At 40.1% G+C, this 13,766-nt stretch overlaps 1 protein-coding gene across 2 annotated transcripts in view; it reads left to right on the top strand.

Annotated features, from left to right (window-relative positions):
- The window catches only part of apaf1 (apoptotic peptidase activating factor 1), a 48,084-nt gene that overhangs the window by 23,758 nt on the left and 10,560 nt on the right, over positions 1-13,766 (top strand). For both annotated transcript variants that reach the window (XM_042403121.1, XM_042403122.1), the window contains 2 exons: positions 863-988; positions 2,394-2,540. In XM_042403121.1, coding sequence (XP_042259055.1) covers positions 863-988; positions 2,394-2,540 — 273 coding nt within the window. The remainder of the gene's footprint in view (positions 1-862; positions 989-2,393; positions 2,541-13,766) is intronic.

The following is a 13,766-nucleotide window of genomic DNA, read 5'->3' on the forward strand; positions in this document are numbered from 1 at the left end:
CAAAACACACATAAATACACAGTCCCTGGTCTCCATCTATCTAGAGGTCAAACCGAAAGGCTTAGCCATGAGTGTCTTTGTTGAGAAGCACAAAAAGAGGGAGGGAGTTCTGTCCGGCTCATTCCTTTCCTCCATCTCTATCTCTCTCTGTTCCCCTTTTTCCTCTTTTTCTTTATTTTCCCACTGACCTTCAGATGAATGGGACTTTGTGTGCAGACATAGTTAGCCTGCTGCCAAATGAAGTGTCTAATTATGAGCTGTGTTATTTTCTGCGCAGCACAGGATGGGACCGGGGTAAGAAGGAACACGGGGAGAGAGAGAGAGAGGAGGGAGGGAAAAAAAGAGAAAAAGGAACGGAGGGGAGGAATTTAAAGAGTATAGTAGATGAGAGACAGAGATGGGATGAAAGTCAAAATCGAAAATAAAATGAGGCAGCACAGCAGAGAGCGAGAGAGCAGTCATTAACGGTTGCATCACTCTGATGCAGGTTCTCATTTGGCATGATTATTTGTCCTCATAAGACCTATCAGTGCATGATGGCTGGTTTGAGAACCAGAAATAAAACTTCATTATTATTATTACTTGTTATTCCCAGGTAAACACCGCTATGTTGATTTTTGTAATTACATTTCATCAATATCACAGTCTGTCCAAGGGGAGTTACATCCCATTTAGCTGCCCTATGTTACAGAAACATGTCACCTCATCGTCTTCTAAATAGGTTACTCACTAATTTCAAAGTCAGAACGCATCTGTTTCTGTTTAATATACAACTGATGTACCGATTTCTACCTCCATGATGCAGCTTCTCTTAAATTTGTGTGTGTTTATTGCTTATTGTATCTTCTCTCTGGACTCCTAGTTATGGTACTGTGATTCCTGGCAGTGTGTCCACACACTGAGCGGTCACCAAGAATGTGTCCGAAGCTGCCGATTCTCATGGGACAGCCGACGCCTCGCAACAGGAGATGACAACGGAGAGATCCGGGTACGTATTGAAAACATGCAGTATTTCTCTTTATGCGTGTCTTACTTGGGAGGAAGTCAGGCTCATTGGGGGAGGGGAGACAGAGAAGAAAAGGAAGAGCGGTGGGATTGATGGAGGTAATTTGGAAGAAAGGCTACAGTGAGGTGAGGAAAGACTTTCCATAGCGCCTCCTGCCTATAGACGCTTTTATCAGTGTGTCCATCAAATGGCATTATGTTACTAATATGAGAAGCAATGGCAACGCTGTGAACCCTCTAATTTGCCGTGCAACATACAAAAAATGCAATTACAGCACTCAACATTTATTCCAGAGATCACCTCATAATTACATCTCATCACTCATTTAGATAAAGTGCTTACTAATACATCATGATTGCTGCACATGCACAGAGCAGGGATGAGATGAAAGGAAGAAGGCAGGGCGCACGAGCCGGAGGAGGTGCAGGTTGTGTGAGAAGCTTAGTTGAAGAGAGCGGGAAGAGGAGGAGATGTCTGACAGCGGGGGGTAAAGGAGGGGATAACCTGGAATCCGCACCGCTCGTACACAAACATACACACACACAAAGTATATGAAAAGGAAGATGTGGAAAAGTTATTCAGCGCTCAGACCGCGGCGACAAATGGTGACGCCGCAGCAGTCAACAAGGGGTTAATGCCCTCTGGTGGCCTCCGAGCTGAACTACTCTATTATCCAGAAATGGCCGAATCCATCAGATCCAATTACATAAACCACACTGAAATCTCACCCCTGTTTCTATGGAAACAAATGTGAGTCACTCACTACAAAGCATGCCAAGTGTTAAATATAGCTGCATGTGTGGATGTGTCATTGTCAAATGTACATTGCATGTGAACAGTTGCGTAACAGCTGCAACAGACATGACATGCAGCACTAGTGACGACACAATCACAAACCGACCGTTTGATTACGGTGCATTAGGTAATGTCTACATTTAGATCCATACTCCAGAAAGAGCAATATCTGTTACTCTTTCTAGTTATCTTTGTCATGTGTTGAGGGTCCAAAGAAGCACATCCCGCCCAAGTACCGTACCAGTCAAAATTTGGAAACACTTTCTCATTCAAGAGAACGGGAAGGTGTGTCCACACTTTTGAGTGGTACTGTATATGCAGGGCATTGTAACGTTACAAAAAAAACTACCATTTTATGTCCTTTAATACTATATGCAGCAAAATATGGAAATACCAACATGGCTAACATCACAACAAGCTAGCATAAATCTAAAATGATTCACCAAGGATATATAATGTACATTTTTAAGTCTGTAATCAAGGTCAAGGAGTGTTTGACTCCTCAAATCTAACATCTTTGTTGTTTGTGATTTTTACATTTTTTTTTTATTTTATGGGTGAAATAAAAATGTTATTTTTATGGGTGTTACAGCTCTGGAGTGTCAAGGACGGCGCTCTGCTGAAGATTTGTTCGCGGGATGGAAAGGACGGCATGGACTCGCTCCATGGAGGCTGGGTGACCAACCTGCACTTCTCCCCAGACAACTCCCTTCTGGTCTCGACTGGGGGTTACATCAAGGTACGTTAACAAATACTGTACATTCAGACTCATATGGTTACTCCACTTTGGTTGTATGGAATCAGACGGAAATAGAAAACACATTGTGGTAAATAAAAATGAGTCTGTTCCAAAATGTTATGTTTACATTGGCATTTATGCCTTCATCAGAGAGGCGACAGTAATAATCATAATAATTTTGTTTATAGAGCACTTTTCAAGCAGCAAGCGCAAAGTGCTTTCCAAAGGAGAGGAAATTCAAAACATTACAACATTAGGGACAATTGCAAGAGGTAAAATAATGAAACACAGACATATATATACATACATATACACATATATGCATATATCTAAACAAATAAAAGATAAAAACTCTCAATGAAAGAAAAATCAAACAGTTTGTGACCATAGAAATGTAATCCATCAGCTGTTAGGAAAAGCCATTGTATAAAAATATGTTTTAAGACGACACCCTTTGTTTTTAACCTAGACTCTGGAATAGCTGGAAGACCCAGACTGGCAGACCTGAGGGGTCTGTTTGGACAGTACGGTGTAAAGAGCTCAGTTATACACTCCGGCGCCAGATCATTCACAGCCTCGTATGTGATTAAGAGCACTTTAAAACGGATTCTGAGAGAGACTGGAAGCAAGTGCAGTAAATCCAAGATTGGTGTGATGTGTGAGAATTGTAGTGAGATGACAAGAAATAGGGGGAGAAAGAGAGGTGGGGAATTTTATACAACAAAGGCTGGACTTGAACTGGGGATATTAATGATCAGTGCTGCATAATCATTTTTAATAACAATTATTTTTAGAGATTTGGGGAGCCTTCTTTTGATAGGAAAGGGTCATGGTCAGGTTGAACCAGTAACGTTTTAGATTCATGGTATCCATCTTGGACCCATAATAATGAAGTTTAAGTATTCATTTATGTACTCCCGAATTCCAATGAGTTTTAGAAAACGACCTCTTAATATCTGAGTGTTGTGTAATGCGTTACCCACTGTACACACAGTATTTTGCAGTGGATACAGTACAGACTGGTTGTTGGCACCGAAATGCACTGTGTGTCTCTTGCTGCCCACGTTTTAAACTCGAGCACATGCACCCATGAAGACACTTTCACAAAGTCATGCAGCATGATTCCTTTACTTTGCATACGTTCTGCTGTTTTTCAACAATATATCACGGTGATGTGGATGAGCAGAATTGTTGATTGAGAGATGTTTGATGTGTCACAGTAGGAAAAAACAGATGACTTCAATATGCACTAGTATTACATTAACTAAAGGACTGTTGTAGAGCTGCAGGTTTACATAAAAACAGTGCATAAAATACCCAAGAGAATGATATCAATGCCTCCTTACGACGTGACTGGAATAGTGTATGTGTGTGTGTGTGTGTGTGTGTGTGTGTGCGCAGCTATCTTATTGCCTTTATTTTTACAGGAGATGGGGTCACAGAGCGGGCAGTCTCAGCTCTGCTCTGATTGGCTATTTGCTTGGCAATGATGTAATCCTCAAGGGAGAGCGGTTCTGATCGATGAGGCTTGATACCTCAGATTGCTCCTGATATTGTGTGTGTGTGTGTGTGGGGTTGTGTTGTGTGTGCGTGAATATGTGCATGCACGTCTTTGTTTATACCTGCTTGTGTGGGTCGACAGAGATGTTACTGTTGAAGGCAGCGGTTGCTATTGTTCAGGCTTTTTATAGACAGATGGCCAAAAACACATCATAATCTCTTCCGTGAATGTTGCTATTGACAAGATCATAAAGCCTGAGCTCGAACATAATGACAGCCCCAAATATAGTTCTTTTTTTTTTAATACCTTTTCTTTTTTATCTTTTTTATGGCATTTGGAATCTGAGGATTTTCAGGAAACTCTCAGCTGTTTTTTTTTTCTCAAAGCACACAATGCACATGCGGTTCAAAGGGCATAAGAGCATCAAACACAGTAGCATGATGTCATGCATTATGTGATAATAAGGCTTAAGGGTTTGAAATCATTGCTTCTCTGGTAGAAAAGAGCTTAAGATTGTACTTGAATTGATTTGCAGCACACAAGCCGACTACTGATAGGAGGTAGATGATAAGGAAAACTTTTAGATTTATTCCAGATTATGGATTGCCTACCAATAGGGCTTTGTGTTTGTTTGTTTGTTTTTCTTATCACAATAATAATTCATGTCAGCTGATATGCATTACATCATGATATAAATATAATCAGTATTTCTCCACTAGCAGATTCAGAGTGAAAATGTCAAATTCTGCTGCAAACATAAAATCAGTTTTAATCAATAAATCACACATAAATAAACCATACATATATATATATATAATTTGCTATTGCTCAGCCCCACCTGACTGTATGTGCTGTGTTCAGCGATGTAGATAATATTGTATAATACTGTACATAGATCATAGTTTTGTCCTGAATTGTTTTGCTTGTTTGCTGTTGTTTTACTTTTTGTTCTTGAGTAAGATTATCAAGTACATCAAGTGTTTATTTGCAATTTGTGTCCCTTTCTATGCTGTTTATTGGGCCATTTAAATTTTTTGTATTGATTTGTGTCTATTTTACCATTTACCAAATAACTGTAGTGTTAATAACCAAACTGAAAACCAAACCAAGGGTACCTTTTCTAGACTGTACAGCAGCTCAGCTAATATAAAAAAATGAAAATTTTAGATTTAGTAAAGAAAATACATTTGTTAAACACACAAATAGGATTACAACTTAGTGTGATATCTTATATTCGTATAATTATAGTCACGATATCCAGTAAACTACCAGCTACAAGAATCCAACAGCTCAGGACACACCTCTAACCAACCTGAGTCAGTTGTAACACCTGAACACTGAGAGTGCAAGCAGAAAAGTATGAAGTTATGATGAATCGCTGAAACATCCAGCTTCTGCCACTCCCAGTGGTAGTATGGATACAAACCTGATCAAACCTACTAAAAAAGAGAAACAGGGGCCAAAGTCAACATCTTTTATGAAGAATTAAAGCAGTATCCACTTTTCTATGATGAACAGTGACATTATGTTCAAAATCAGTTTAAATGAACACATTTGGAACATGATGCGGTGTCTAACTGTGCTGTTGGGGTACATCAGACAACAAGATTAGGAGCTGCTGCACTAATATAGCCTCTGATTTGTTTATTAGTGAACTTTAAAGACAGGCCCGCTCTGCTTGATGCTCTAATGTAGCATCATTAGCTTCGTCCTCCGTTACATCATCATGACAGTTATAATTATTTTGGGAATCGGCTAACGGATCACTCCATTACTCCATTTTTTTTTACCCCTCTCTTACTTCCTCAGCAAGGCGTGTTGACTTGATGGATCAGCATGTGGACGCACGGAGCAGTGATGGATTATTATGCCTGTCTTAAAGGGTGAACCCCCCGAGTCACGAGCTTTGATTGATTAATCGCGCTGTGTGTCGGCCGGACAGCTACGAGAGGCCATCCTGTCTGTCATATTAATCACCATGACAGAGTGTGTACCTCTAATGACAGATAATATAGCCTGCAGAGCGAGGGAACATAATAATAATCTAACTGTCTATCTGTTTTAATGATTATTGCCAAGACGTGTCTCCGTGCTCGCCTGTTTTGCAATCAGCAAACGTCTTGAAACTAAAACTTAGCAATTATGTTTTGACGCTGCGCTTAAAACAGACTTATTATTAAGTAATTTAAAAACACCCTCTCATATCTTAGCTTTTTCATGTTTCCGTGTTGAAGATATGACAATGAAAACGGCATTACATTTCCATATAAAATACGAGGAAGCGAGAACACCAGTGTTGTCAAATAAATTACTTATTGACATCTAAAAAAATAAATAATCCTGGAACATTCTAATTATTTTTCTGTCAGTCTCGGAAAAAGGTTTGGCAGTCGTATGAACGTCCTTTATAAGGGTATTTGGTTTGTATTTATCCTCAGCTGGTGTAAAGGAGAGATTTCATTACGGAGGATCAGCAGGATTGTGTAAAATGTGCATTTGGATCATAGATGAAGACTGATTGATATTGAAGTTCGGCTTGAATGCCATAAAAAGCTGTGAAAAATGGCTGTGAACTTTTTTTTTTTGTCTTTAGAAAGCAGAAATTGGAGGTTAAAAATTCATTTTCACCACATACCTTGATAATAAAGTGAAAATGAAGATGAGTACAACAGTTTATTGATTTCATATTCTAGGTTGACTTAACATAGCTGCAGATTTAATAGATGTTTTCAGATAGTGAGAGTTCAGTTTAAAAGCTTACGCACATGATAAAGAATGAACAGTTAACACTGAGGTTTCAAACGGCCACAAAACTGTTAAATCTGCTTCCAAGATTTATTTTCTAACTTGGAAGATCCCTTCAGACTTTTTAGTGCCACAGCAATCCCCTCGCCTCGTGCTACTTTCCATAAAAACGATGCTGTGATCCTCATTGTTCTGACAGTATTCCTTGAAGAGAATTGCTGGATATATAAATAAAAATAAGCAGCGCTGTAGAATTGAATATTTTTCTTTTTTGGCAACATGGTTCAGTGGAGTGGTTTTTTTTTTTTCTTTTCAGCTATCAGATCCTCTGTGATCGCGGCTCTGAACATCAGAAGCCTGTGTGCGGCGTGACTCAGTGTGTTACTCTTGCTGCTAAACATGATGATGTTGTTATTGGTCGGATAAGAGCAGAAGAAGTGACAGCGGGTGATGTCTCCCATGGTTCTCACTCAGTTTATGGGTTGATGTGATGCAACATGAGGCTTGTAGTGTCTGGAGTCCTTATTGTTTGCCTCTTTCTATTTGTCTCTTTGGCTCTCCCGTGCAGAATGATGTTTTCTCGTTTGTCCCAGTGGTTTTTATTTTTTTTACTCGTTTCTATCAGTACTACTGCCTTAATCATCTCTCAAGCTTCTTGTTTTTCTTCTTCTCCGCCTCTCTTGTTTTTCTCTATCTCAGTTTTATCACTCCCTCCCTCTCTGTATGGTCAGATGAATGGTGTGAGTGTAATTAAAAGCAGCGGGCTATTGTGTGGCAGTATATGTGCTTGTCCAATCCCCTGTTGTTTCTAGGAACCTGTGTTGAGTGTTTAATTAAACATGTTTTATGCTCCGTATGAGCAATGTTTCGCTTTCCATCGTAAAAAAAAAAAACATAAGATATGTGCTTTTATTGGTGCTGTTGGTTGTATAATTGTAAGAATCTGCGCAGATACAGTGGGTGTGTTTCCCTGTGTGTGTGTGTGTGTGTGTGTGTGTGTATGTGTGTCAGGGTGTGATGAAGTGGTGTGGTCCAGCCCTCTGAGAGAGGCCGTTACATCCTACACTGACTCCCATCAGTCCTGCTTCCTTCTGCTCTGGGTCCTGCCAGGAAATGCTGTACCTGTCTCACACCTGGCCTTGACACACACCACACACCTCACACACAAAGACACACACACACACACACACACACACACTCTCTCCAAACAATCTGTCACAGTGCCATGATCCAAGAGGGAGGCGGCAGGTGTGAAAAGGCTCATCCTGACTGCACGAACACACACACACGCCCAGCAGCCCAGAATAATTCACACCAAGCCTTCATGTCGCAAACAAAACAAAAAGCACTGAACAAATTTCTCTCCATAATATACAGACACAAATCTTTCCAACTGTACCTATTTTCATTCTCTTAAGTCTTAATCAATATGTTTGGATACTCTTGAGCTAAGCCAGCTGTCAAAACCCAGGCTGAGGTGCCATCACATCAGCTGGGATGGCAGATACGTTCTGTTCTGTTAATCCTCCCATTTCAGTCGGATCAGACTCACTGACACAACCGTCATACCACTACTGAAGTAGACAAGTCAATTACCAATGAGTTACTGTACCTAGAATTAAGAAATGTGGAGAGGAATCCTTTAACCATGTGGGAAAATATAGGTAAGGGAAAAGACTAGTTAGTTAGTTAGGCTGGTTAGGTTAGATAACCCCTGAGTAAAGCACTGAAGTTTCCTGCTAAGTAGCAAAGATGGTTGTGCTTGGCAGCTCATGTGAACATAGTTAAAATAGAGCATGCATGCTCCTTCAAATCAGTAGCATTGTATATGAGCAAATGAATTATACAGTATGTTGCAAAATTAATGTTAGCAAATTACATTGTGTTTTTGTTCTGTTGTATTTCACATTGACTCTATTGCTTCCTCCTGGTTCTTGCCCCTTTTTCTCCAATGTCTTCACTACTTAGACAAAACGATAAACATGCTAGTCATATTCATATCAAATTAATCGCAGAATTTGCAGCAAAAGTTCAGCATAGGCCCCCAATGTCCTGTTGATGATGCAGTCGTGCAACTTTTATCCTTCCCCACGTTGTCACTTAAAGCATTTTTAAAAAATACGACAGGCATTTTTCAGTTATAGAATAATTTTGGTGCCTAAATATCGAAATTTGATACGTCCCGCAAATTCTCACCACCTTCAGCGCTGTGAAGTCTGGTGGAGCTGTGCTGTTTATTTTAGTCAGCTGTAGGAAAAATGTGTGATACCACTGTACCAAGCCTCCTAAGGGTATCATGGCGGAAAAAAAAGTATTTATTTGATTTTGTGGAAATATGTGCTGACTGATTTCCACATCAGTATTTTTTTGCTACTGTGTGATCCCCAGGGGGAGCTCTGTACTTGGTTTCAAAGCATGAAAATACAAACATGGTGTGAAATGTAATGCTGGCTGTGTACTGGAGTTGCATTGTCAAGCAGGACAGGTGTGACCCAGCGAGCCATGACGAGCTGATCAACTTGTCAGCAAGAGTACACAGCGAGTCTCCATCCATAAGAAACCGACATTACCTGGATGTAACCCCAGTTCTATGAGTATATGCGTAGAGGGTGGAGCACCAATGAAATGGGAGTTTTCTCGTAAACAAACACAGTTACGTATGTTTAGTCACCAAAACAGATTGAGTGTATTCTTTTTGTTTAGTGCCAACAGCAGGTTGACTCTTTTTGGTTTTCAGTGAAACTTCTCAACAACAATTGGATGGGTGGCTATGAAATTTGGTACAGACACACTAAATGGAGCCTTACGCCGAATACAAATAACTTAAGCGATCCCTTCATTTTTCTTCTAGCACCATCATCACATAAATTTTGAATTTGTCCAAAACTTTGGTTTATGACCAAATACCTGACAAACATCAGCCTCATTAGTACTTTGTGTTTTGTGCTAATTAGTATGTGTTTGCATGCTAATATGCTAAGCTAAGTATTCTGATGTTAGTACGCTGACGTTAGCGTTAACGTCTAACTACCACCACCCCCTAACCATCCCCCTCCCTGTGCTTAAACCTAACAAAGTGGGTGTGTCATGTACGTACTGCGAGTCCGCAGATAGACTTACTTGGACCCTTTTGGAACCTGCATAGTTTACGTCCATGTGCACATCTGTGAGCAATCTTCTTTTCTACTATTTTCTGATGCATTTATACATTTTTTGGCACGTTACCACCACCAACTGTCTGTTACTGGAATAACGTAAAACTGAAAGACGTTATTATTAAACCAGAAACGTTTTAAACTTGAGCGATACAATCATGGATGTTGTTCACCACAGTAAACAACATGACAATGTGTTACTGAAACAGGGAAGTAGGAACACACAGTTGCTTTTCTTCTTAAGTTTTTGTCTTCCAAACCCTCATGCTCACTGTCACATTAAATTACGCACCCACATGTTCTCACACTGACATTTGTCGTACACGCACACACACACACACACACACTTCCCCCCCAGATGGATGGAAGTGTTTTAGATGACAGTTCTCCCCTGCCACCAGCGTTGTCAGACATCACTTATCAGTCGAGCCTGTGATGGAGGAGAAAGGGAGAAACACAATTTCGACTTATCTCACCTTCTTACACTCCCCTCGCTTTCATTCCCTATTATTCCGTCTCCAACCTTATCTCTCTCTTTCACACCTTCATTTGTTTTTTTCTTGGTGTTGTCATATTTTTTGTCCACTTTCATGACCTTATTTTTAATGCTGCCCTCCCTCACTGAAAGGTAACACTTGCAAGCTTTTTCTTTTTTTAGATTTTCACACTCACAACCCCTTTGCCCTATGTATTATATTTCTAAAATGAGCTTACTTTGTACAAGAGGTTTGGCTAAACCCTTCCAAAACACTAATCATTGCTATCGCCCATCAGGTTTTAGTCAGTCTCCATCCTGCTTTCTCAGCCGGAGCCATCACCGTTAACCGCATCTTAACGAGGCCTCAGCGGCCAATTAACTGTTACAGCCAGTCATCACTCCAAGCAAGGCTCAAAGTGAGTGAGTGAGTGAGTGAAGCAGGGAAGGAGGGCAGGGAGAGAGACGTGATGAAATGAAGGAGTGAAGGTTGCACTGACCTTCCCTCAAGAGACATTTGATGGGCAGAGAGTCTGTCAAAGATTAAGAAACAGTTGCGTAACGGTGAGCAATGAGGGAGTGAGCAGAAAAGACAGAGCGGAGAGTGAATCACCTCTCACAGGGATGGATGAGGTATCAAGCAATCAAGATTCTTGTATAAAGAGATTGACTAAGCCATAAGTAAATGTGTGTCTATTTTCTCTCACTGGAAAAGCAGACCTTTGTGCTCCCTCTCAAGGCTAAACATCAGTCAGTCCAAGAATTCATTCTTCTTTTCCAGGCTGGAGGTACGTTGTCTTCAGGTCTTTTTTGTTTCAGAAGTCATAAATATGACTTGTTGCATACGTGAATGCTTTTGGTTGGAAATAACAACAAAGCAGGCTACGTGTGCAAAAAAAAAACCCTCAGAAAACGCATATCACAGAGTTAGTTTGAGATGCTTGTGATGCCGTGTCAGAAGAAAGAACTTGGAAAGAACACTTGGCACCATAGTTTGTGTTTAATTAACTGATTTTTTTTTTTAAGTTTGAGAGCCAATGTTTGAGGGAATTGCTGTCAGTTTTCCATACAGGTTGCCGCTTAGAAACTTAGAAACACCCCCCCTCCCCTCCCCACCCATCCTCTATCCTAGACTCTTGATTCAAACAAGAAAAAACTCCTCCCAAAAAGATCTTTTTACCAGGAAAATAGGAAGAAACTTCCGGGAGAGCAACATTTGAAGGATCCCTTTACCAGGACAGACGGAGTAGACAGAAGTAACAATACTACAAATACAATGTGGAGAAACAGAAAGACAATATTAGGTAAATAAAGTGCAAACATATGTAGAATAAGGATCAGAGGAGATGTTTAGCAACTTCTAGGTGCCGCCAATAATGGACTTGAAAAATTCAGAGAATAATCCTTCAAGTTCACATCAACAGTAGGCAACAAACATCTATATAACCAACAACAAAGTGTACAAGGTTATGTAGTCTGGCCCATCCACATAGCAGTTGGGCAGCTACATCTACTGTATATTCATGTAGCCAGAACAAAATTAGCACTTGTCATTTGATATTATTTTTCCAAGTAAAAATCCTGTTTACGCAAGAAGAACCCATCCAGGCAGCAAAACACATCTATACATATGTACAGTTTCATGTGGTAGTGATTTAATATGTTCAAAATGCCCCTCCACATAGAAAAATGCCAGTTTTAGACTCCAGCTTTAACACAACACAATCAGTCTTTCATGGCTACTGCTTTGGTGGTGAAAGAAAAATCACGGCAACCTTTCAAATTCAGAAAATGTGGCCGTTTTATAGTGCAGCTGACTGAATCGGACTCATACACAGTCCACCTTTCATCGCCGTGTCACAGTTTTACAGTATGGCTGACTTTGAAGGCCTGCCATATATATATCGTATATTTTTTTTTTATCCCCTTGGGTCTGAATGTTAGTGTGTTGTTGAAGGACAGACCTGCAGGAGAGCTTTGACACGTCTGCATCTGTAGCAAAGACAGATGAACTGCAGTGGCCACTTATTTTTTGGGTGAACACATGAACACAAGATGCTTTATGAATATCTATTAATAGCACTTCTTTATTAATAGCTGCATTCTTGGCAGCTGGGGAGTTTGTTTGCTTTTTGTTTTCTCTTTTTGTTGTTTCTTTTCTGCTTTGAATAAAACTTTCTGGGCACATCATTTTGCAATTGCAATGATTGCATTTCCTCACAGGAATTCATTAACCTTCCCTTCAAATTCCCAGCAGCACTTTTCTGTACATTTTTTTGCATTTGTGAAGCAACATAAAGACTTCACTCTTCTTGCTTCTTTACTGTACTGTATGTTGGGCTAGTTGCACCCCTTGGCTTTTACTTTGATCCTTGCATCCCCAACCTCCCGTAAAATTGGTCCAGAGATGGAAATAATACATTTTGATGACTGCTCTCTTCTGAGAAGACATGTAAATGAGCCAAAGGTAACAGGACACCATGTCGGTTCAGGAAACGTTTGCAGTTTTGATTTCATTCACCGCTTTCTTCCGTCACGCTGTTTTTCAAAAGCAAGCGCCCCGCAGAGCTGCTCCAGTGGAGAAGCAAAACCCGAATCTAAAAATACCTACACACACTCATAAGATGCAAAACAGCTCCTGAAAGTGCACCTGTCTTTCTTGCAGAATCTATTCTATTTTTTTTTTTCATCATTTCCAGTTTAAAAAAAAGTGTATTTTAACTTGCACAAGGCCTGGGTGATAAAATGATAGCGTTATGTACCAGCAATAGACACTTCATCAATAGCAATAAGTGAATTGTTTGATAGTTTCACTTGCATGCATTAAATGAAAATTGCCATGAAAGGACATAACGAATAAGCAAAGTTCTGTTGCATGAACAAATACCAAGCGCGCTCCCTCCCTGGCTCATAAACAGCCTATCATATCTCTTGATAATGGAGCGCACAACGAGGGACACACAAACAGGTGTGTTGTTCGGTTGCACCATCGACATGTGACACAACAACAGAAACAGCGTAGAGTGAGAAAATGAGTGAAGGAACCTTTTTTCTCCTGGTCTTTATTACAAATGGGTCATTAAAAATGATCGATATAGACTGAAATGAAACATTTTATCATGATAAATTCTTCATCTCTAACGTGCACACATTCTTCTTCATGTGGTCAATATGCATCCAGAGTATAAATATATTTTCCGTATTATATCCTTGATTCTCTGCTTTGCCATTTCCACTCGTCACTTGCTTCCGCATGAGACAAAGCAAGAGTTAAGAACTTTGCAAGAAGGTGGAACAAACGTGTCCTGGTTTCTGTGCTCTCGCTGTCCAGGTTGGGGTATAAACACAGG

Source organism: Thunnus maccoyii, chromosome 23, assembly GCF_910596095.1.
Source record: "Thunnus maccoyii chromosome 23, fThuMac1.1, whole genome shotgun sequence".
NCBI lineage: Eukaryota > Metazoa > Chordata > Actinopteri > Scombriformes > Scombridae > Thunnus > Thunnus maccoyii.